This window comes from Peromyscus leucopus, chromosome 12, assembly GCF_004664715.2.
Source record: "Peromyscus leucopus breed LL Stock chromosome 12, UCI_PerLeu_2.1, whole genome shotgun sequence".
NCBI classification, from domain to species: Eukaryota; Metazoa; Chordata; class Mammalia; order Rodentia; family Cricetidae; genus Peromyscus; species Peromyscus leucopus.
The window spans coordinates 59,909,875-59,934,378 of NC_051073.1; the positions used below are offsets into that span (position 1 = coordinate 59,909,875).

A 24,504-nucleotide genomic window follows, 5' to 3' on the forward strand; every position below is an offset into this window, starting at 1 on the left:
GCTGACTTGCAAAATAAGAACGACTTTTAAAATGTGTAGTGCTTTGTTGGAAATCAAAAGGGCACTAATACTTGATGACATTTCAAAATTACATGAAATTTGGGCCTGTTAGTGGCTCAGTGGGCAAAAGCGCTTGCTGAGTGAGCCTGACGGCCTGATCTCAAAAGTTGTCCTCTGACCTCCGTACATGCGTGTCACACACACACACACACACACACACACACACACACACACACACACAGATTTAAAAATCTTAATAAAATTCAAGTTCTATGTCTGTAACAGGACCATGTTGACCCAGGCACACCTGTGTATTCTATGGCTGCCCACAGTAAGTGCAAATAAAATAATTTGGTTCCCTAGGATGCAAAAGAAGGATGAGATTTTCTTCATTTTCATTTTTAAACACCCGTCAGGGCTCATCCGCTGCACATCCTTTGGAGATGTACAAAAAACCTTTTATAAAGCTCATTTAAAATTTCTGGTCAGTTTCCCCCCCGGGAATGTTTTCACAAAAAACTGGCAGCTTTGAAATTCAATTGTCAAAGAAGGCCGTATTCTTATCTCCCAAGTTCCCTAGGAGGGAAGAAGACTGATTTTGGCTCACATCGACTCCAGAGATGAGAAAAATGTATTATTCCTTTGGATTAAAGGCAATTTAAGTGGTCACCCCAATTACCAAGTGGATATGGGATGAGCTGTGGTGTCAGACGTGTGTTCAGATCTTTTTACTTGAGGACTGTTTTCATTTATCTCAGAAAGTGTGGCTTATGACATTCAAAGGTGAGATTTCATTCTTTCTTCAAAATCTGTTCAGCTGATTGCTTATAATAAATATTGTTTTGTCTTAGTAGATATTCATAATAAATAATTTTCCTTTTTCCCCCTCTTTACAGCAATGCTTTCTGGATGGGTGGTGTTACCAGGGAAATTGGTATCCCTTCTTGGAGTTCTTAATTTCATTAGTAGAAGAATTTAAGAACAGACTCAGAAGAAAGCTTGAAGGCATTTTTTGTTGTTGTTGGTTTTTTTTGTTGTTGTTTTGTTTTTGTTTTTGTTTTTCAAGACAGGGTTTCTCTGTGTACCTTTGTGTCTTTCCTGGATCTTGCTCTGTAGACCAGGCTGGCCTCGAACTCACAAAGATCGGCCTGCCTCTGCCTCCTGAGTGTTGGGATTAAAGGCGTGCGCCACCACGGCAAGGCATGCATTTTTATTAGAGTTTAAAAGGAAAACTGCAAGGCAAGTAAGCTGTAAACATCAACATCTTGGGGGATGGTGATGGTGGAGGAGAGCGAGAAAGCCAGGCTACTGGAGCTAAGCCTACAGGCTTATCAATGTGGTCAACCCCATGGCCAGATGGGAAAGGGTGCTTCAGAGAAAGAGTAAGAAATCCCAGAGAGTTGGAGAGAGCATGCCCAGACTTACTCAGGTCAGTATAGAAGGAGGAGGAGGAGCGGCCGGGTGGTGGTGGCGCACGCCTTTAATCCCAGCACTTGGGAGGCAGAGCCAGGCGGATCTCTGTGAGAGGCCAGCCTGGGCTACCAAGTGAATCCAGGAAAAGGCGCAAAGCTACACAGAGAAACCCTGTCTCGAAAAAACCAAAAAAAAAAAAAAAAAAAAAAAAAAAGAGGAGGAGGAGGAGGGGAGGGGAGGGAGGGGAGAGAGGCAGAGGGCGAGAAGGGGAGGGGAGGGGAGAAAAGAGGTTAAAAAGAAGGAAAATTGTTATAGACAGAACCTCGCAGGGCCTCATGGTTGGTCTGTCTATAGTGAATGCACAGAAGGTAAAGTTTCTGGGAAGGAAAAAGTACATTATCTCATCAAAAGGTTAATTACTCATCCCATCTCATTAGCACAACACTGGGTAAATCTACCTTCTTGAGAGGTGGTCTCTAGGTGATAGGCTAGCCCAACTGAATTAGTGATTATGTTTGGGGTAGCTTGGGATCTCTGGTCTCCACCATTCACATGGGACATAGTCATACATCCAGGATAAACACCATACACATAAAATATTTTTTAACGATTCAGCTAGTAGAAAGAGAATATGTGGTACATATATACAGTAGAATTTTCAGCTGCAAAGAAAAATGAAATCATGGCATGTAGGGAAACAGATGAACTTGACATCATGATGTTAAATGTAATAACCAGAATTAGAAAGATAACTACTGCAAGTCTTCTGTCATAGGCTGACTCTAGGTGTGTGTGTGTGTGTGTGTGTGTGTGTGTGTGTGTGTGTGTGTGTGTAAAATAGAAGGAGGAAGCTAGGATTCAGATATAAGAGATAACATGTACTTGTCTTTCTGAGTCTGGGTATCTCATTTAGTATAATTTCAAGACTGGCTCATTTTCCTACAACACATTTTATAATTTCATTTTTTTCTTTTGTGAAACCAAAGCAGGAGGCCACACTGTTGTTCGGGAGTCACACTGTTACACATTGTTAGTAAGTCTCCATACCTTACAAGAACAAGTTTCTGTTTCCTAAGCCTAATGTATCCTGCAAACCTTATGTTTTTCAACCTATGCTGAACTTGTGACCCCATGATGTACCCTCACCCACCCCTTTGCCTTGCTGAACTGCACCTGTGATATATGACTGCCCTTTTACCTTATAAAAATGTGTCTTCCCTGATACCTTGATGACTCCCCCTTCCACGTGATGTATTCTCACACTTATCTACCCCTTGAACAGCCTTGAGCCCTGAGTCCCCCATTTTTCTGTACAGGTGATAACAGCCAATGATCTCGACAATTGTTTTCTACTAACCCCAACCCTTCCCCATAAAAGGGACCTCAAACAACAACAACAACAAATTGGTAGTATTTAGCAGTGAGTTCATCTAGACCTCTGTGAAGAGACTTTTCGAAACAGATTTATTTTATTTTTGACTCTGTGTGTGTGTGTGTGTGTGTGTGTGTGTGTGTCCATGAAGGTGCCCATGACATCCAGAAAGGGTAGAAGAAAGGCAGAAGAAATTGCCTCTACTTCCCACCTGTAGTGCTTAATCTCAGTTACTAATGTGGTAAGATTGAAAATCACCCGGGAGATGGGCCTCAGGTATATCTGTGGGGTCATCTTGATTAGGTAAATGGAGGTAGGAAGACCTGCCCATTGTGAGTGGCACCATTCCCCAGGCTGTAATTGATTATTACCAGGAACAGGCAAAAGCACCTTGTCCTAACTACTTGCCATTCTGACTTCAGACTCCATTTTACCTGTAGGGTGAAGCAACGGTCAAGTTCCCGAGTCCTGGGGAGCTGGGAACTCTCCAATAGCTGACCAACCTCCTCCTTAAATAATAGAAATCGTCTTTAGTTCTTTAGAAACATTATGGCTGTTCCTAACAACAAAAAGAACAAATGAATCTGATTGGCTGGACTGAAAAGCTTACGTGTCGTGTGGTTGACAACGATGGAACACACGAGGAAAGCCCTAATCTTTGACTCCTGATGGGTGGAAAATTGTAACTGTTGACCTGGCACAGGCATTTGTGGGTTTTGTGCTTATAAACCTCGCTTCTACCCCTTCCCAGGGCTGCCAGGAGAATCGAGGCAGCCCTCATCGATCAGCGACCCCACTTATTATTAGTGATTTATTAAAGACTTCGCTGTTTCACGGGCTCATAGGCGTTGTCTCTCTCCTTCCTCGTGGTGCACAACAGACATGTCCTAACACTATTGAAAGGCGAGTCATCGTAAGCATTCATTCCGCTCTGCTCCTTGACTGTGGGTACAATGTGACAGCCACCTCAGACTCTTGAGACCATCCCCAAATCTGGTTTCTGTGACTTCTACACTATGATGGATTGCAACCTGGAACTGTGAGCGGAAACAACCCTTTGTCCCTCAAGCTGCTGTCGTCAGGGTATTTCAGCACAGCAACAGGAACCGTAACAAAGACAGCAACACCCAACTGTAGTGTTAGAGAGCCTGCATTACTTCGAGTTTGAAAATGCACTATTCCTGTACCAACAGACTGATCCTGGAGTTACACTAAGGAGTCACCCCGGAGTGGAAAGGCACAGTGTTGTTAGAAACTTAGACTATAAATATCACTTTTATTGTGAGTGTAAGAAGGAACCAAATGGAAGCCATTTTGAGTAAGCAGCACTTGGGAGGCAGAGGCAGGCGGATCTCTGTGAGTTCGAGGCCAGCCTGGTCTACAAAGTGAGTTCCAGGAAAGGCTCAAAGCTACACAGAGAAACACTGTCTCAAAAAACAAAAAACAAAAAAAAAAAAAAAAAAAAAAGCCTTCCATCTTGAAAAGTAGGGTGAAATAAGGTTTAAGTTCCTGAGACCTTCCCAGACCTCCCTGGGTAAATGACATCCTGGTTGGCAAGTTGAGATATGAATGGTGGCCAAGTTGCCCTGCCACCGTTGAGTAAACAAACTAATGAGGACAAGAACAGTGATTCACTGGAAATGTTCCTAGGAAAGTCCCGTATCCCTGAATCCCGACTGGTGAAAAATGGAACTGTGATTTGGTACAGATGTTTGCAGTTTTTCTGCTTAAATATTTGCTGAAATGAACATTCAGGGACGCAGTCAGCTCCCGAGTCTGTACTGTTGTCCCTGGGCGTTAGTTTTTGATGCCCAGTTCAATAACGATCTTGCTTTGTGTGGACTCTTGTACCTGCTTGGGTTGTTTGGACTCTCGGACTCTACAACGTGACTTATTTCTTATAAGTTGATAGTGTGAAGAAAACGAGAAACGTTTGCCCAGCTCTGGAACTCTAAGTTCTGGGAAAGAGGTTGCCAGTTTTCCTTGTGGTTTGGGTTAGCCAGAGACAGTCCAGGAAGAGTCGACACTATAACCTACTTAGCTGTGTCCTCTACGCCAGGGTCCAATGCTGTTTGGATCAGATCATGAGCGCCATCTGTAGGCAGAATGCTGAAAATTGGAGAAAGATTCCTGGAGACTGTCCAGCATTTCCTGTCCAGATCAGGAAAAACAAAACAGGAAATGCTTTTCTCTGGGTCTCTGACCCTCTTTATACTGTTTCGGTTCTTTGGGATTAAGTAACAATAAGCAAGATCTGTCTTTCTCCAAAGTTTCTCTGAACATGACAGACCCTAAGCTAGGACTTCTTCATCTGACAAACTTTAATGCAACCTCGGGTATATAAATCAAGCATTTTCTGATAGTAACTCATAAAGAAAGTTATTTTATGACAATTTTTGAGTTCACATACACTTTTATCATTTACTAAAAATAGAAGCAAATTTGCATATTGCAACAAATGTGTTTTTTACATAAAGAACTAGATCTTGGCTGAATATTTGCTACTGCAGGAACTTTTCATTTTTTTCAGAGTTAATATTTTTTATTTCACAATTTTCAATTTTGAGAACCCTACTTTGAATTAAATACACAATATAAAATGGCAGATGCATGTTTTGGACCATTTCAGAAATAGTAGGAAATTCTGTCTTAATTCCCAAGCCAAAATTTGTTGAAAGAATTTGATTTTGTTTGTTTTTACTTTATGTGCAAGGGTGTTTTGCCTGCATGCATGTCAGTGTATCACACGTGTATGAAGTGACCACAGAAGCCAGAAGAGTGTATTAGATTTCCTGGAACTGGAGTTATAGGTGGTTGTGAGCTGTCATACGGATGCTGGATTCAACCTCTGAAATAGCTTTTTTTTTTTTTTTTTTTTTTTTTTCGAGACAGGGTTTCTCTGTGTAGCTTTGCGCCTTTCCTGGAACTCGCTTTGGAGACCAGGCTGGCCTCGAACTCACAGAGATCCGCCTGCCTCTGCCTCCCGAGTGCTGGGATTAAAGGCGTGCGCCACCACCGCCGGCCTTTTTTTTTTTTTTTTTTTGAAATAGCAATTTTTAAAACTAAGCATTCTACCATGATGCAATCCAAAGACAGACTAATTTGATAATTACAGCAGGAACATATTAAATGTCTGTTTTCTATTACTAAGACATCATGTTTCTATAAGAACAGAAACTTTTCAGGGTGCTGTTGGCACACACCTTCAATCCCAGCACTCGGGAGGCAAAGGCAGGCGGATCTCTGTGAGTTCGAGGTCAGCCTGGTCTACAGAGTGAGATCCAGGACAGCCACAACTGTTACATAGAGGAAGTCTCGAAGGAAAAAAAAAAAAGAACAGAAACTTTGTATACATTAAAAACTGCGAGATCGATCCGTATCTCACCAAAGTCTCTCGCCTGAGCTGAGGGGTTTCAGAGCGTTCACTGGTGTCGTCTGGTGGGAAGGCCTCCTCTGGAAAGCGCATGCTCAGAACGAGGCTGCAGTGATTTCAGGAAACACACCAGCGAGCATGGCCAGAGGCGACGTGTTACCACACAACTGATTTTGAATTGATTTTTGGTCATTGTGCTTTCAGAAGTCTTTCAGTGTTACCAAACTTTTCACGAGCCTCACACTGCGCTGTGCCTCCCGTCGGACTGCAATCCACAGAGAAATGGGACCCAACCGTAAAAACGCCTAGATGTCATCCAACCCCAGCCTTCATTCACAGTGCCTTGCTGCGGGCACCTGGGGAAGTCAGGGCTGAGGCCACCAACGTCTTCCACGGCCCTTCTTTGTGCAAACATTTATGCATAAAAACCTAGGGCTTTTCTATCTTCAAAATATTTAAATCTAAGAAACAAAAATAAAAACTTTCTGAGTCCAAACTCCCATCTCCAACCACTGCCTGACACCCCATCTTTCTGTTCAGTCAACCTTCTGGAAAGATCTGGGTAGGATTGCTGTTTCTTCTCTCTCTCTCTCTCTCTCTCTCTCTCTCTCTCTCTCTCTCTCTCTCTCTCTCTCTCTCTCTCTCTCTCTCTCTGTTTCTTGAGACAGGGTTTCTTTGTATAGCTTTGGAGCCTGTCCTGGAACTCCCTCTGTAGACCAGGCTGGCCTAGAACTCACAGAGATCTGCTCTACCTCCCGAGTGCTGGGATTAAAGGCCTGTTCGCCACCACTGCCCAATCTGGCAAAACTTCTCTTTAATCATGTCTCTGAAACTTTCTTGCTCATCCTGTTGATACAGTCGGCCCACCTCACTCCCGCACTACCATGCAGCCTCTTGCTTGGCCTACTCCTGGATGAACTTTTCATATCCTTCAGCAAATCCTGCCTTCAGGGGCAGGTTAGAGCCCATCTTTTCTCCAGCCTCTCTGTTGTATGCACTACTTTGTAGACAGAGTGTTCACAGATGAGCAAACAGAATTCAGAAGCAGGAAGGCAGGTCTAACTCTGATGGTTGGTCCCCAAGTGAGCAGGGAGCATCCCGAGAGGATCATTTTGTTGCGAGCCCCTTTACTCTCGCATGCAATGTGGATTTCGGGTATACTGAAATTATCCTAGTGATGGAGGAAAGCTCTGGCTGTGGCCAGGGTGAAGTGTGGGCGGAGCCCAGCTAGGGAGCCGCTGCTATGCAAGGTGCACTGGAGGCCGGGGTCTGGGGGGGACCGCCAGCTAGGCAGGATTGACTCAGTTCTGTTGAGGACAGGAGAAGAAAGTGGGGGACTGGGTGTGTCGGGGGCCCTTGTGTGTGGGTGGTGGTGTTTGCATTATTCCAATCCGGGCACAGCTGGGTGAAGATAGAAACTTAGGGCGGGGAGGAATTTCCAGGAAATGAAAGCGAAAGAGAAGTTAAAGTAAACTCTGAGCAGCTTGGGCGACCCGGCAGTCGCCGGCACCCAGGCCAGCCAGGATGGCAGCGTCCCGGTCGTTCCCGCTGCTGGTTGAGGGGTCTTGGGGTCCCGACCCCCCGAAGACCTTGATCAACAAGTTGCAAATGTACTTCCAGAGCCGGAAGAAGTCGGGCGGAGGGGAGTGCGAAGTCGTCCGGCAGCCCGGGAGCCCTGGGCGCTTCCTGGTGCTCTTCTCCCCGGAGGACGGTGAGGGGCGCGAAGGCCAAGGAGGGTCGCCCCGCGCGGGGTTCGGGACCACGGGTGCCAGGCCAAGAACTCAGCTGCAGCCCCGTGGGAGGGGGAGATCCTGGGGGCAGAACCTTGGTGGCGAGCGCATCCCGGAGTAGCGGTTCCCTTTGCTCTTCCAGGCGCTTCCTGATGCTGTGAGCCTTCCCGTGCTCGCTTTCTTTCTTTCTTCCTTTCTTTCCTCCCCCCTCTTTCTTTCTTTCCTATTTTTATTATTCAGGTGGTGCAGGAAAAGAATGGAAAAACCTGAGTCCTGGGTCAGCTAGTATCGCAATCGCAGGATTCTGGGGACCGGGTGTCTTTGGGGGGCGAGCTTGAGGAGGGAAGAGCCCTGGAGTTCTTGTGCCACAACCTGGGGTCTTGTTCCTGCTTTGTCCTTCCGTCTCGGGGTGGCCTGAGGTGGCTGTGAGCTTTGAGGCCCGGTGGGGGTGGGGGATGCAGTGGGGGTTCCTTCATCGCCGGAAGGCCCCGGAACAATTGAATGTTCCCCATTTCTGTCCGCAATTGGCAAAGGAGGCCAGCCTTGCTTGCTTGCTCAGGTGGGTGAGCCAAAGCCCTAGACCTGTGGCTTCCAGAAGGCCACCCTTAGTTCCCACCTGAGATTTTGTAGCTCAGGGTCATCCTCAGAATGCAGCAATTCCTCTTTCCTGTCTTTGGGTTTGGAGAAGCATTTGGGCCAGAGGAGACGCAAGGACGCCAGGCTATAGGCAAGGTAACGGCCCAGCAGGAGTCCAAGAAGGAACAAGGAAAGGTTTTCAGAAAGCTTGGGTAGGAGGGCACAAGAGACCTGCTGCATGGCGCTGACCCCTTCCGGAAAGCAAGAATCATGTTGTCCTAGGTTTGATTTCACCAGGGAGTGCTGTTTTCTCATTTTCACTTTTCCTAGAGCAGTGGTTCTCAACCTTCCTCATGCTACGACCCTATAATACATGTTGTGGTGGCACCTAATCATAAAATTATTTTTGTTGTTACTTCATATCTGTAATTCTGCTACTGCTGTGAATCGTAATGTAATTATCTCAGTTTTCTGATGGCCTTAGGCGACCTCTGTGAAAGGGTGGTTCGAGCCCTCGAAGGGATCATGACCCACAGGTGGATCAACCATAGAAGGTTCCCAGTTTGATTCTAGCTGTCCATACCCCAGTAGACAGGACCCTCATGGAGTGCGTTCTTCTCTAGAGCTGTCCTCAAGCGTTGGTCACATGTTAGGGGTACAGACTACTGCATCCAGGTCACAGGGAGGATGGGGTAACTAGACACAGCCACAGTTCTATTCCGGACACTTTAGTACAGTGAGTGTGCAGTGAGTGGGGAAGCATTTGCCACCAACTTCCTGCAGTGACCAGGACATGCTGAAGTCTGCAGAAATCTCTGTTGTTTATTGAGAACCTCAACTCACCAAAATGGAGAGAATATATAAGATATTGGCAGTGTAATGACATACACAGCGTGGGGAAATATGGTTGTGGTGATACAGTTCCAGTGCTAGCCTTCACAGCAGACCCCTGGGCAGGTGAGGGGAAGGCTGGGCTGGGCTCACAACCCAAGCATCAAAGGCACAACTTTCTCCCTCCGGGGCTCCCAGCCCACAACCCCTCTCTTCTTCCAGATGGCTCAGGTGACCCCTCGCATTTCACTCCCAACACAGATGGCTCAAAACACATGAAAATTTATCGTTGGTGAGGGTCAGCCTTCAGGGTGACTAGATTTCCATTCACTTTCGGTTTCCTATTCGAGGCACCCTGAGCAACAAAGTCAGCTGGAATTTCCCTGCAACTGATTTGCCCTTGCAGTCCCAGGGCATCAGCATGCCTCTCCTGTAGAGGGCGCCAACCCCCCTCCCCATCACAGAAGTAGCCTGAGCACCTTTGTAGGTTAACTGTAGGATTTGTGTGCTGTTGAGCATGTATGTCTTTTTTTCCCCCCCTAGGACATGGAGTTACACTCTCAGACCCAAACTCAAATCACTGTAAACCCCATTTCAGATGTGCACGCTTTATCATACTTTCCAGTCCTAAATGGGCTCCTGTTTAGTATGTGAGGGCTTAGATATTCTTGAAGTAAGGAAACTCGTCTTCTTTAGAAAAAAAAAAAAAAAAGATTTGGCTGGGTGGTGGCAGATGCCTTTAATTCCAGCACTCAGGAGGTGGAGGCAGACGGATCTCTGTGAGTTCAAGGCCAGCCTGGTCTACAAAGCAAATGCCAGGACTGTTACACAGAGAAACTCTGTCTCTGAAAACCACACACACACACACACACACACACACACACACACACACACACACACACATTTATTTTTATTGTATGTGTGTGGGTGTTTGCCTGCATGTCTGTCTGTATACCACATGCATGCAGTGCTTGCAGAGGCCACGAGAGGGCAGCAGATCCCCTGGAACTGGAGTTACAGATACTGTAGACCACTATGTGGTTGATGAGAACTGAATCTGGGTCCTGTAGAAGGGCAGTCAGTACTCTTAACCATGGAGTCATCTCTCCAGCCCTAGAACCCACCACCTTCTTAACTGAACACAGTTGACCTGAGACGGGCACAGGGGAGAGGCTAGACGACAGAATTTTGACTCCTCCTCCCAGATTCACTTTCTTCTTTTTTTAAAAATAATTTACTTATTTTATTTATGTGCATTGGTGTTTTGCCTGCATGTATGTCTGTGTGAGGGTGTTAGATCCTGAAGTTACACACAGTTGTGAGCTGCCACGTGGGTGCTGGAAATTAAACCCCAGTCCTCTGGAAGAGCAGTCAGTGCTCTTAACCATTGAGCCATTTTTTCAATCCCACCCCTGTAGCCGGAAGTGTTCCTGTGTCCTGCCTGGTCTGCAGCCACTCAGACCCAAGTAAACACACAGAGGCTTATATTAATTAAAACTGCTCAGCCATTAGCTCAGGCTAACTACTGACTAGCTCTTACACTTAAACAACCCATTTCTGTTAATCTATATGTTGCCACATTTTCTATGGCTTTACCTGTGTGCCATTACATTCTGCTCCCTGGACGGAGGCTAGTGTCTACTGACTCAGCCTTCCTCTTCCCAGAATTCTCCTTGTCTGCTTATCCTGCCTATACTTCCTGCCTGGCTACTGGCCAATCAGCGTTTTATTAAACCAGTGTACAAAAGCATTATTTCACAGCAGCCCCCCTTCACTTTCTTCTTGGGAATAACACACTGTTATTGCCACTGTGGCCCTCTGGCAATACTTGTGTCCATACACATTGCATACAATCCAAGAAGAGGCAGTCATGTTTGGATACCTTGGATGGACTTCACCAAAGTCCAGGAAAGAAGACGAGGAATGCAACATAGAGGTGCATGACATTAGGTAACTGGCTTCCATTTAGGCCACACAGTCCTCAGTCCCCTTACCAGCCCCGTACAGCTTCTCTGGAAACTCCTGACTAGTCAGAGAGTTAGAGTCCCATGTTCCTTCTCTGATGGATTCTAAGGCCTGTATCTGGATGGACATCTAAGTGAAGTCCCATTTGGCCTGCCCTCTTCATGACTGAGGTGGGAGAGCTAGCTTGTCTCCCTTTATGATAGGTTCTGAGCTCATCAGGCTAGCTGCCCGTCAGAGAACATTTAGCGGCAACTGTGAACAGAAGAACTCTGGTAGCTTTCTCCTTCATCTGTCTGCACCATCCTCTATGCGGGCCAGGGGCCTCCTGTACCTTTCCGGTTCTCCATGGTCTGTGCTACATGGATTTTCCTCTTTTCTCTCTGGCTGCTGCTTCTGATGCTTACAGTTTACATTTTCATAGCTCTCCATGTGATTGACAGCATTCCTTGAAAATACTAATAGCGGAACCTCTGCTCGAGAGATGTTTATTTCTTTACAGCCACTCAGCTAACTAGTGGGTGAGTTGGAAATCAAATGGCAAGTTTTTGGATTCTGTTCAGTTTTCACTGGAGTTCAGCTATCCAGTGCTCTAATTCTGTATTGTTGTTGTTGTTTTCTTCAAAATCTCTTCTATTCCATTTTTTTTCCTGCCCCCTTTACTACCAAATATGGGTTGTTTATCACTGCAGGCTGAAGTGTTAACTGAAATGGCTGGACTCCTGCTCATTCTGATAGTGGCCAACTGGGTCACCTCCCGAAAACATGGCTTTCATCATACCATGTACCTAGTTATCCTTGTAATTATAAATATTCCTACCTTAAGCGCCTACCAAGTACAGTACAAGTACTGCACTACTAAACTACATTTCCAAGTACAGTACAAGTACTGAACTACTAAACTACATTTCCTCAATACAATGCACTTACTGGCTCAAAACAATTCCCGTTAACCTCCTTAGTCAATAAGAAGACTGAGGCTTTGTAAGTAGGATTTGTTTAGCAGGATGCTAACGGTGTTCACCAGCGTTCCATTGTTGTGAGATAATCATCTTGAAGAGAGGAAGGGTTTATCTGGGCTCAACAGTTTTTGAGGTTTTGGCCTTCTGCTTTGGGGCCAATGGCACAAGGCAGTACACTCTGTTGAGAACTCCTGGCTATGAAGTGATAAAGAAAGGAGGAAAGAGCTGGTGTCCCAGGATCAAACTCCCCCCTCCCCCCAAATCTAAGTTCCTTCCTCTAGGCCCCACTTCTTCTTCTTTTTTTTAAAAGATTTATTATTTATTATATATGCAGTATTCTGCCTGCATATATGCCTGTAGGTCAGAAGAGGGCACCAGATCTCATTACAGATGGTTGTGAGCCAGCATGTGGTTGCTGGGAATTGAACTCAGAACCTCTGGAAGAGCAGCCAGTGCTCTTAACCTCTGAGCCATCTCTTCAGCCCCTAGGCTCCACTTCTTAAAGCTTCTAGCACCTCCCATTAGACCTGGCAACCATGTTTGTAATCTCGAGGCCCTTGGGAAACACTCCATAACTAAGCTGACGCAACGAATATTAAAAAGTAATCCCGGCATGGCAGCGCGTGCTTTGACCCCAGCACTTGAGAGACAGAGGCAGGCAGTTCTCTGTGAGTTTGAGGCCAGCCTGGTCTACAGAGCGAGTTCTAGGCCAACCAGGGCTATATAGTAAGACCTTGTCTCAACAAAAAACAAAAACAAACAAAAGCCCACAACTACAACACCCCAGTAAGTTTAGGGGCAGGGGAATGGTTCACTGGGTAAGATAGCTGGCTGTGTAAGTGTGGGGGCCTGAGTTTGAATCTCCAGCACCTCATCAACAGTGGAACATGGCTACATGTGCCCCGTGTAGAGTGCAGATCCCAAGAACTCTCTGGCCAGCAAGCCTAGGCCAAAGGGCAAGTTTCAGGTTCAATGAGATGGTTCAGAGTTTCAGGTCCAGGCCAGAGGGCAGAGAGATGCAGGGAAATACCCAGTGTCCTCCTGTGGCCTCCATGTGACCAGTGCTGCACCCTTCTCCACATGGACTACTTGTACACAGCGTGAATAATGCACACAAAGTAAGGTGAAAGGTAAAATTCAAATCTATCTGGTCAATTTTCCTTCTTTTCAAGTGCTTGCTTCTTAGAGAAATCAGATGAGCTGCTATCTCATCATGGTGAAGTCTGTAGAAATCACGAACTAATTGTGTAAGTAAAGATTGTTTGCAATTTGGCTTATAGGTTTTTCTTTTTCTTTTCTTTCTTTTTTTTTTTTACGTTTCAGTTCGGCAGAATGTTCTGAAGAAAGAGAATCATGAGTTAGTGTGGCAAGGAAAAGGGACATTCAAGTTAACTGTCTGGTTGCCTGAAGACCCAGATGAAGCCTCCGTCTCTAAGGAGGCGGTTCCAGAAGAGGTAAGGACACCTAGGAGGGACTCAGAAGGACACAGAGTATTATCCCAAGGTGTGTGGGATTCTCCACGAGGAACATAGGGCGAAGATGTGCCGGGTGAGGTGGCCCACACCTTTGACCCCAGCACTCGGGAAGTCGAGGTAGGAGCTCTCTATGTGTTCAAGGCTAGCCTGATTTACATAGAGAGTCCAGACCAGCCAAGGCTACATAGTGAGGCTGCATCTCAAAAAGAAAAGGACAGGAAATGGGTAGATGAAGGCACACCTTTAATCACACTAGCTTGAGAATGGCAGCTTGGAACTTATGGAGCAGGGAAGGCAGTAACAATGGAGAAGCAGTCATTTTTTTGACACTTTTGGAAGAGTCGAGATTTTAGGGGGTGCAATAGTAATAAATTTGGGGTGTCAAAGTTTGCACCTATTTGTCCTGGCTTCTTTATAAGCAGAAGCCTGCCATTTTGTTTGCGTTGTCTTGAAAGGGCAGCAGTCCACTCTGTGTGTGCTGTTCCCGCAGTTGTGAAGAAGATTGCCAGGGACCTCTGAGTAGCAAGCACATGTACCGTGCTTATACGGTAACCACGACATAAGTGCCCAGTGAAGCAAGCCATGGGCTAAGCTGCCTTAGCTTTGGCATGAGCTGGAGACGCTTGTGTATGTCTCATTTCATCAGTGATGGTTGTGACCAGCAGAGAAGACACGCTGTGACGTGTGGCCTCTGATCCATTCACCAACCCGTTACCCAAAAGTGTCCTTATCATTTCAATTTCAATTACCTTACATCTCCAGCCTGGCCCAAGAGGTGTTTTATTTATATATGAAATGATTTGTAGTTGCCGGGTGGTGGTGGCGCACACCTTTAATCCCAGCACTCGGAAGGCAGAGGCAGGTGGATCTCTGTAAGTTCGAGGCCAGCCTGGTCTACAAAGGGAGTTCGTGGACAGCAAGAACAATTAGTTATACAGAGAAACATTGTCTTGAAAAAACAAACAAACAAAACCAACCAACCAACCAACCAAACAAACAAAAAGAAATGATTCCTATATTAATGCTGTCTTACTGTTTGGGTTTTAGGAATCCAAGACAAAAAAAGGCACCTCGGAACCAGGTAAGTCTCAACTAAGGCGGTCCTAGTGTTCCCCAGGCAGTTTTGTGTTTATTAAACAGGTTGCTAGGGAGACCTTTCCCTCTAGATCCACACCAGGCAGGATCTGCTCAGCTTGCAGCCGCCTGGCATTGCATCACCTTTCCAGTCTCAGCCAGATGTGTTTGAAGCATTCCCTGAGGGAGCCCATTGAGCTCTTCAGGCTCCCATCAGAGGAACAAGACCAGTTCTCTCTGGTGCCGGGAGACGTTTGCAGCTGAGGAGAGGAGAGGAGAGGAAGACCTTGGAGTGTGATGGACACTTGTGCTTGGGTGGCCAGTAAATAGCAAGGACAGGACACGTAATGGATGCTTGCTGTGCGCTTCTTGGGTAGTAGGGCTCTGTGAGCACCCGGTGTGTCTTAGGTGGACCCCAGCCTCCCAGCTCATCCTTCCTCATCTGCTGCAGGGAATAGCCAGCACTGGATCTGGGGGGAGGGGGTCTCCTGCTTCACTAGTGGATGGGCAGGCCATGTCTTGCCCCAGACTTAAATAAAGGAGCAACTAAAAATACCCTTATAAAGGGTAACAAGTGAAGAACCAGGCTGAGTGAGATAAGCAAGAACAACCCCAGAGATGCAGACATCCAAATCTTAGGGGAAGGAATTCTTGCCACCCTCCTCCCCCCATCCCTCTGCCTTCTGCCTTCTCTCTGCTGGCCAGAGAGTTCTTGGGACCTGCCCATCTCTTCTCTCTACACCGGGCACTTGGAGTGATGCCAGCTGTTTATGAGGGTGCTGGAGATTCGAACTCTGGCCCTCACACTTAAACAGCAAGCTATCTTACCCACCGAGATATTCCTCATTAACACTGTCCTAGTGTTGATCTTTAAGCTCTTCTGCTGTTGAGCGTGAGTGTGTGCACAGTTTCAGATGTCCTCTTTCAGTTGTCCAGTGAGACCAACAGTAGTTCTCCAATTCAGTGAAGATCCGATGAGCCTCAGCTCTAGGCCGTGTGCCCGCCACACCAAGATGAAGAAAGCTATGCCCTGCTTTTAGAAGCTTGGTTCTGTAACTACAGTCTAGTACTTGAGAGACATATATGAGGGACGATGCACATTCCTCAGACCAAGCAGAAAAAAGTAATAAAATTGAATTAGTGATAACAGCAACAAAATAAAAAAAAGCTATTTTTAGTTTTTAATTCGCTAACAACAACAAAATAAAAAAAAAACCAGTGCTATTTTTAGTTTTTAATTCACTAACAACAACAAAATAAAAAAAAAACAGTGCTATTTTTAGTTTTTAATTCACTAACAACAACAAAACCACAATAGTATATTTTAGTTTTTTTTTTTTAAAAAACAATTTATTTATTCTTATTATATGTGAATTAGTGTTTTGCCAGGATGTATATCTGTGTGAGGGTGTTGGATCCCCTAGAACTGGAGTTCCAGACAGTTGTGAGCTGCCATGTGGGTGCTGGGAATTGAACCCAGGTCCTCTGGAAGAGCAGTCAGTGCTCTTAACCATCTCTTCAGCCCCACATTTTAGTTTTTAATTCATTAAAGCAAAAGCTCCACTATCTGAGATTTCCATTCAGCGGAGTTAGCCAAGAGATGGGAATGGGGGAGGGGGTTTGTCTCAGGACGATTAATAAAACCGTGATTTAATACCTTACACCTGTCGTTGCCATTCCCAAATTTATCAGATGACTTGGATACAACACAATCTCCCAGCGACCCATCAGACACAACGGAAGATGTCCCCACAGAATGTGAAAACATTTCCTCCATGGTGGCATTTGAAAACGTGTCCGAGAACACGACTGATGTTGTGCTGACCATGCTGGTGGAGAATATAAGTGGCTTCGACAGTGATGACTTCAAGTTGGAAGTGATCCGAGATTTTGGTGTGGCTGTGGTTACCTTTCAGAAGCCTATAGGTGAGCTCCTGGGGGGGCGGGGCCTGCATCCCTAGGCGTCTGTGCACCACACCCCAGGATTTGAGACATCTCCGAAAGTTTGACTCGTTGTTGTAGTGCGTAAACAAGGCCTCTCAGTCAATACAGATGCCTTTCCCCTCAGATTTCGGAAAGAGAAACAAATCCACTTTGAGATCCGATTTGGGTATGTTTAATAGACTGCCCTTTATTATTTGATTGCTTGAGTGGATGGGGTGGGGTGGGGGAGAAATAGGAAATCTAAGGTGATTTCTAGTGAAGGAGTTTGAACTCTCTCCTTACTTCCCTGGGAGGAGTTAAGACGGACACGCTTACTGGAAGGCAATAAGGCCAACAAACTTACCCTTCGTGCTTGCCGTAAGTCAGGCACCTGCCATACTCTTCCCATGTTAACTTATTCGTCCCTTTCAACAGCCCTATGACAGGGGCGCGATGTTGCTGAGAGATGGAGGGACAGGAGTGTAGCCCGGGTAGCCAACCTCCACTCCCCTTTCCCGGTCACACATGCAGAGATGAGGGAGCCCACTGAACGGGGAAGGTGACTGCCCCAGCTAGCAGGAAAAGGCGCCACCACCAAGCCCGACAGCCTGAGTTTGATCCCTGGGATTCACACAAGCTGTCCTCTGTCCTCCAGATGCACGCACACGCATGCACTTGCATGTGCACATACATAAACACGAAAAAGGAAATGAGTGCTCTGTTAGGAGATTGTCACAAGCAAGACCCAGCTCCACCCACCCAGGACAGGGCAAATTTCCAAATCCAAGCCCCCCTGTCCCATGGCCATGGGGGGGGCGCGTCAGTCAAGCTCACAGGTGGTGTGGTCAGAATTCTAGCCCTGATACTTAACTGGTTGCATGAAGCCGACCAAGTTACTATTTTCTCTGTTCCTTATCCACTCATCCATAAAACGGGGATGATCATACTTAACCTAAATTCCTGTGGAGATTAATGAGATGATACTTAACATAGTAACTGAGGCATGGTAAGGATTCGATAAAGGGCACTATTATTATTTCATGTTTATTATTACTTCTTATAAAGGGAAGTTTAAAGATTTGTTTATTTTATGCATGTGAATGGTTTGCCTGCATGTATGTGTACCACATGCATGCAGTACCTGAAGAAGCCAGTAGAGGGCATTGGATCCACTGGAACTGGAGTTATAGACTGTTGTGGGTTTCCAAGCGCATGTGGGAGTGATGTTAACCTCTGAGTCATCTCCCTAGACCCACAAAGGGAAATTTAAATTTAAATGATCTTGCTTCTCTTCATTGAGCAGCAATCTGGAATATATACTGTGTTAGCTTTCTGTTACTGTAACAAATACATGAAGTAGTCAGCCTCCAAAAGGATTATTCTAGTTCACAGTTTTGGTGGCTTCAATTCATGATCGGTTAGCCCTGTTGCCTTGGGGCTTATGGTGAGGCAGATGGAAGACTGTTTATTTCAATGGTCAGGAGAGAGAGAGAGAGGGAGAGAGAAAGAGAGAGAGAGAGAGAGAGAGAGAGAGAGAGAGAGAGAGAGAAGGCAGGGTCATCTGGTCCCCTTCCTCCCCACTCAAGAACAGGAACATTTCCCACAGGCCCCACTCCTTAAAGGATCCCCTATACCCAGCAGCACTAAGCAGAGGACTCAGGCTTTACCACATGAGCCTCTGGGACAGTATCGCTCCAAACTATAGCCACTGTTATGGTCCGGGTACCAGTTTAGGGTCTAAGGCCCAAAGATGAAGAAAACCATAGTTCCCTCTCTAGAGGAACTCAGTCTGGGAGGAGGAAGGAGGCATGTATGTAAATGAACGATGAAGAGGAACGAGAAGTCGTCTCTCAGCTTAGTAACCTGAGAGGGTGGGAGACAAGAGCGTGCATGGTTGTGCTCCCCTGAGTGTGTCCCCCCAGCAGCGTCACCTGACCATCTCTGAACGGCACCAAGCTTGTTCCTGCAGCCACTGCCCCCCTTCTCTTATCCATTGGCACCCCCCTTTGGTCTTTAAATTAGAGCCCACAGAGAGACCATATACACTCCGAGTCTGAGTCCCAGTTTTATCTGCTCCTTATTGGAGCTCCAAAAGGCAATTCATTCGTGTTCATGATCCACACCTTCCCGCTGACACACAAGCAAGCAAGGACCTGTATTCATTTCCCAGATCCCAGCACAAAGCCTGGCGCAGCACAGGCCCATCGTCCACCCTGTTAATCTAAGAGATGATTAGGCTGAGTCCGGAAGGGTAAATAGGAGCAGCTGAAAAAACGGAGGAGGGCTGTAGACATCGCTGTTTGGGTAGGGTGGTTCGATTTGATCTTTGGCATCACAGTAAAATAAAAATACCCTGTCTCCCCTGTGGGATAAGGGTACTGCACACACAGGCACTGCAGACACGGGCACTGCAGACACGGGCACTGCACACATGGGCACTGCAGACACAGGCACTGCAGACACGGGCACTGCAGACATGGGCACTGCACACATGGGCACTGCAGACATGGGCACTGCACACACGGGCACTGCAGACACGGGCACTGCAGACATGGGCACTGCAGACACGGGCACTGCACACACGGGCACTGCACACACAGACACTGCAGATATGGGCACTGCAGACACGGGCACTGCAGACATGGATGCTGCAGACATAGGCACTGCAGACACAGGCACTGCACACATGGGCATTGCAGACATGGGCACTGCACACATGGGCACTATAGGTGTGGGAACTGCAGACGTGGGCACTGCACACATGGGCACTGCACACATGGACACTATATGTGTGGGCACTGCACACACGGGCACTGCAGACATGGACACTGCAGACACGGGCACTGCAGACATGGACACTGCAGACACGGGCACTGCAGACACGGGAACTGCAGGCATAGGCACTGCACACATGGGGCACTGCACACACAGGCACTGCAGACACGGGCACTGCAGACAGGCACTGCAGACACGGGCACTGCAGACAGGCACTGCACACACAGGCACTGCAGACACGGGCACTGCAGACATGGGCACTGCACACACGGGGCACTGCAGACATGGGCACTGCACACACGGGGCACTGCAGACACGGGCACTGCAGACACGGGCACTGCAGACATGGACACTGCAGACACGGGCACTGCACACACGGGGCACTGCAGACATGGGCACTGCACACACGGGGCACTGCAGACACGGGCACTGCAGACATGGGCACTGCAGACACGGGCACTGCAGACATGGGCACTGCACACACGGGCACTGCACACACGGGGACTGCACACACAGACACTGCAGATATGGGCACTGCAGACACGGGCACTGCAGACATGGACGCTGCAGACATAGGCACTGCAGACACAGGCACTGCACACATGGGCATTGCAGACATGGGCACTGCACACATGGGCACTATAGGTGTGGGAACTGCAGACGTGGGCACTGCACACATGGGCACTGCACACATGGACACTATATGTGTGGGCACTGCACACACGGGCACTGCAGACATGGACACTGCAGACACGGGCACTACAGACATGGACACTGCAGACACGGGCACTGCAGACATGGGAACTGCAGGCATAGGCACTGCAGACATGGGCACTGCACATACGGGGCACTGCAGACACGGGCACTGCAGACATGGGCACTGCAGACATGGGCACTGCAGACACGGGCACTGCACACACGGGCACTGCACACACAGACACTGCAGATGTGGGCACTGCACACACGGGCACTGCAGACATGGGCAATTGTATATACAAAGACAAAAGAGGAGAACTTTAAAAACATGACTAGTTGTTTTTGTTGTTGGCTTTTTTTTCCCCTCAGAGACAAGGTTTCTCTGTATAGCCTTAGCTGTCCTGGTTCTCGCTCTGTAGATTAAAGGCGTGCGCTACCACCACCTGGCTCATGATGAGTTGTTTTTTTGTTTGTTTGTTTGTTTGTTTTGTTTCATTTTTTGGTGTGTGTATGTGTGTGTGTGTGTGTGTGTGTGTGTGTACATGAAAATAAAACCGAAAGTGCCCTTGGCTATGTTTGCAGTCAGTAACCTGGCTGGGGCTGGGGCTCCCGCCTGCTGGCAGAGTGGGCATCAAGGATCTTGAGGAAAGGGGGACAGGGGTGGCATTGTGAGGCGCGCACTCAGGAGGGTTGGCTAAAGGACAGCTCAGGGGCAGAAAATACAGCAGTTGGCTAGTTCCCCCTTCTCAGGGGTAGCCAAGCCATTTCTTCCACACATACAGAGATGTCATCGAAAATGTTCTCATTTCATTTTTGTTTTGTAGACACCAAAAAATTTATTATTGATTGTAGCAATCACCACTTAAACCGGCGCCTGCAGCTTGCCCCGAGACTTCTGGAAACAACAAATGCAGTTAGGGTGGAAAACCTGCCTCCAGGGGTGGATGATTACCAGCTGCAGCTCTACTTTGAAAACCCTTCCAATGGGGGCGGAAGAGTTGCCCGGGTCGAGTGTTTCCCGGAAGAGAGTTCCGCACTGGTTGAGTTTTGCGACAGCAAAGGTAATGTGTCCTGGCCTGCCGCCCAGCATAGCCTGGGTGGTTGGCCATTTCAGCGGTTCCTTAACCCAGAGTGCCTTTGTCTGTTCATCTGTCAGAAATGGCACCAATCATTCATTCATCTGGATTTGGTGCAGAATGAGGGCAGCAAGACACGCCCTGGCGAAGCTGATGAGAGACGAGGGAGAGCCTCTGGTGATTCCCACCTATGACTGAAAAAGTCGCCATCCTAGGAAGCGTTGATAGGCTTCCACTTGCTGTACTCACAAAGAGATAGATCTGTGTTGTAGGTCCCCGCATTGACCCTCAAATTGATTTCCACAGGTTTAGGTAAAGATGGACGCAGAAGCGTGTAGAGTGCCACAGAGCGTGTCTGTTTCTCCCCCCTGCTGTCCCTGTGCTGAGGCAGGACATCATGGGGGCGATTTCTCATGATCTCGGGCACGGGCTGAGGAGACTGAAAGTCATGTTGACGACACCTGCCATGGTCTTCTTGGGTCAGATAGACTTGAGTTCCAATCCCGATCGGTGCTCACTGGCTTTGTGACCTTTAACCCTCCAACCTTCCGTGTTCTCATCTGTAGAGTGAGCACGTTAGGAATTACCTCAGAAGAGTGCTGGAAGGAATAAGTGAAATAATCCCTGAACAGTGCTTGGCCTAAGGTGCTGAGTCTATGTTAGACGCCACTCAGGCTGTCCTGCCTCTCTGGAGCCCCTGTAGAACATTGGGTCTCTGAAGGTCACATTATTTTCCCTCAGGCCTGACACCTGCCCTAGGACGGAGTCCTTCACTAGGGTACTGTATTTTAGCATCTTCCTACCATGAGTGCTGTTTAAATCCAGTTGTTGCTGGATTGGCTCTAATCCATGCTGATACTACTTCCACTTGCCCATCAACTAAAATGAAGTCAGGCGAGTCCTGGAGAAAGAGAAAGAGAATAAGAGCCGGTTGTGGTGACTGCCCCCTGTCCCGGTACCCACAGTGGGCGGGAGATTATAATGGGGAAGGCCTTACTAAATTGTGACCTCTGGGGCTGGGCTCTCCAATGACTGTGAGGGTGATTTTGATTTGGTATAGAGGCAAGGACATGGGGTCTGGGTTGGCTCACACTGGCAATTAGGTCAGATATTTCCCTTGGTTTATGGAATAAACCTTCCCTAGCCTCAGCTTTCTCGCCTCTAGCTAAGGGTATAATAGAATCTTTACCCGAGAAGGCCACTCAAGATTAAAGACATTAAAATCATAGAAAGCCCTTGGGAAAGTGATGCAGAGTGCTGGTCCAATTATGCATTTAACTATGAAAGTTAAATTCTGGGACTATACACGAAGGGACAGATGGCGGAATGATCTACTCAGAGGATTAAAATGTCCTTCATGTTGGTACAAATGCCATGCTTGTGTCCAAATGTGTATCTGTTTCTTATTGTGTCACGTCAGTGACATCAGAAAAACAACAGAATCGAACATGATTTCTGTGTAGAGTGATTTGGGTGTGAAGTAATTATTGCACTAAAATAAAGTCTGCCTTGTGTAGTTAGTATCTACCAGTTTATAGCTGAGCACATAGAGAATGCCACCTTTGAGTTCTACAAGCTTCAGAGACGTTTGTCCTCTAGAAAAGTCTGTTTTGTGTTCTTTGGAAATGCATGACATTGAGATTACTGTTGTTTATTTATTTGTTTATTTACTTTGCTTTTAAAGTGTTAGAGATCATTATGGCCAAGAAACACCATTTCAACAGGATGCCGCTGTCTGTCTTCCCCTATTATCCCTCTCTGGGCACAGCCTTATATGGCGAGGAGAAGCCACTGGTCAAGCTTCCAGCATCTTTCCAAGAGTCTCTGGGTCTTCCTTTGTGGAAGTTCTTTCAAAAAAATAATCATCTGATCAAGGCGATAGAGGACGAAATGAGACGCTGTCACTGTGAGCTCACGTGGTCTGAAATGAATGGGACATTGACCATCAGACCTGCCGCCACCTTAGTCAATCACAGACCACGTATCAAGACCTGGCAGAAAGATGCATCTGAGTTGCTCTCTGGCATCAGGTCTAGATATGAAGTTAAGTTGTTTGAAGTGTATGCGCCAGTATGGGACATCATACAGCATGACTTAGGAGATGACAGGGTTTTGATTGAGTTTGATAAGGATAGTCTTACCTTAGCTGGAAAATTGGAAGATATGCAAGACATCAGTCAGAAAGTCAAGGAATTGATCGACAGCACCACAGAAAAGGTCAGAAAGGAAGAGCAGAGTCTGAGGGAGAAAGTGGCCGTTTCTCCAGGGAAACATTTTCTTTTGCAACACAGTGGTTTCCTGGAGGCTCTAAGCAAAGGGTACCCAGAGATGGAGATTCATTATGATGCCGCCACTCAGGACCTGTGCTTTAAGGGTTTCCATGCAGATGTGTATAAAGTAAAGTGTGAGATCCAGGAAAAGGTGTATTCCTTGGCTCAGAAAGACGTCCTGGTTCCTTCTCAAGTTTTCATGTTTCTAGAGCAAGTAGACAGTCAGAAATTTTCCAAGACTCTTTTTGAAGCACAGAACATGCTTGCCACATATGAGCTAAAGGGCACAGCTCTTCTCTTGATGGCCCAGTCTTCCCGAGTCCTGGCAGAAGCGGAGAAGAAACTTCTCGGTGCCTTAAGTTATAAGCTCATTGAAGTTGAGGACAGGGAAGCTCTCGAAGGCAATGTGTGGAAAAAGAAAACCCACCTTCTGCAAAAGAAACACAGCTCCAGTGCAGCCATTATGATAAAGAATGAATTAACTTCAGGAAGCCCGGCGGAGGTCATCATTGCCGGCTGTGTGGGAGAAGTAAATGAAATCTACAGCCAGCTTTTTGAGTTCTTGGAAAACAACATGAAAACGGAAAGACTGGTCGAAGTAGAACCGGCCTTGGTTATGGAGTATATAAGGTCAGACAAGAAGCTTTTCTGGCAAAAGATAAAGAGGGCAAATGTGCAGGCGAGCTTTAAGCTGGAAGATGAGCCAAAGGGCATTTTACTAACTGGCTTCAAGAGCAAAGTTGTACAGTGCATGAACATGGTCCAGCAAATCCGGGATTCAGTCTGCATCACAAGATTCCAGATTGATAAGCCTGGTGCCAGGCACTTCTTCCAGGATAAAGCATCGTATTACAAAAGCGAGATCAAGCGCCTGTATGGATGCATCATTGAACTCCAGGAAGATGGAGAGAGCGAGACAGGCAGCCTTCAGGGGAAGTGTCACTTACAGAAGGACATAGCCCCAGGAGTCACGCTGATTGTACAGCAGGGAGACCT

At 47.0% G+C, this 24,504-nt stretch overlaps 1 protein-coding gene across 1 annotated transcript in view; it reads left to right on the plus strand.

Moving 5' to 3' along the window:
- Positions 1-7,612: 7,612 nt before the first annotated feature.
- Parp14 (poly(ADP-ribose) polymerase family member 14) overlaps positions 7,613-24,504 on the plus strand; it is a 34,351-nt gene continuing 17,459 nt past the window's right edge. The window contains 6 exon segments of the mRNA XM_037209780.1: positions 7,613-7,869; positions 13,543-13,673; positions 14,742-14,775; positions 16,461-16,694; positions 20,987-21,223; positions 22,923-24,504. The exon segment at positions 22,923-24,504 is cut by the window's right edge and continues 353 nt beyond it. Of these exon segments, the coding sequence (XP_037065675.1) occupies positions 7,683-7,869; positions 13,543-13,673; positions 14,742-14,775; positions 16,461-16,694; positions 20,987-21,223; positions 22,923-24,504 (2,405 nt within the window). The 5' untranslated portion in view covers positions 7,613-7,682.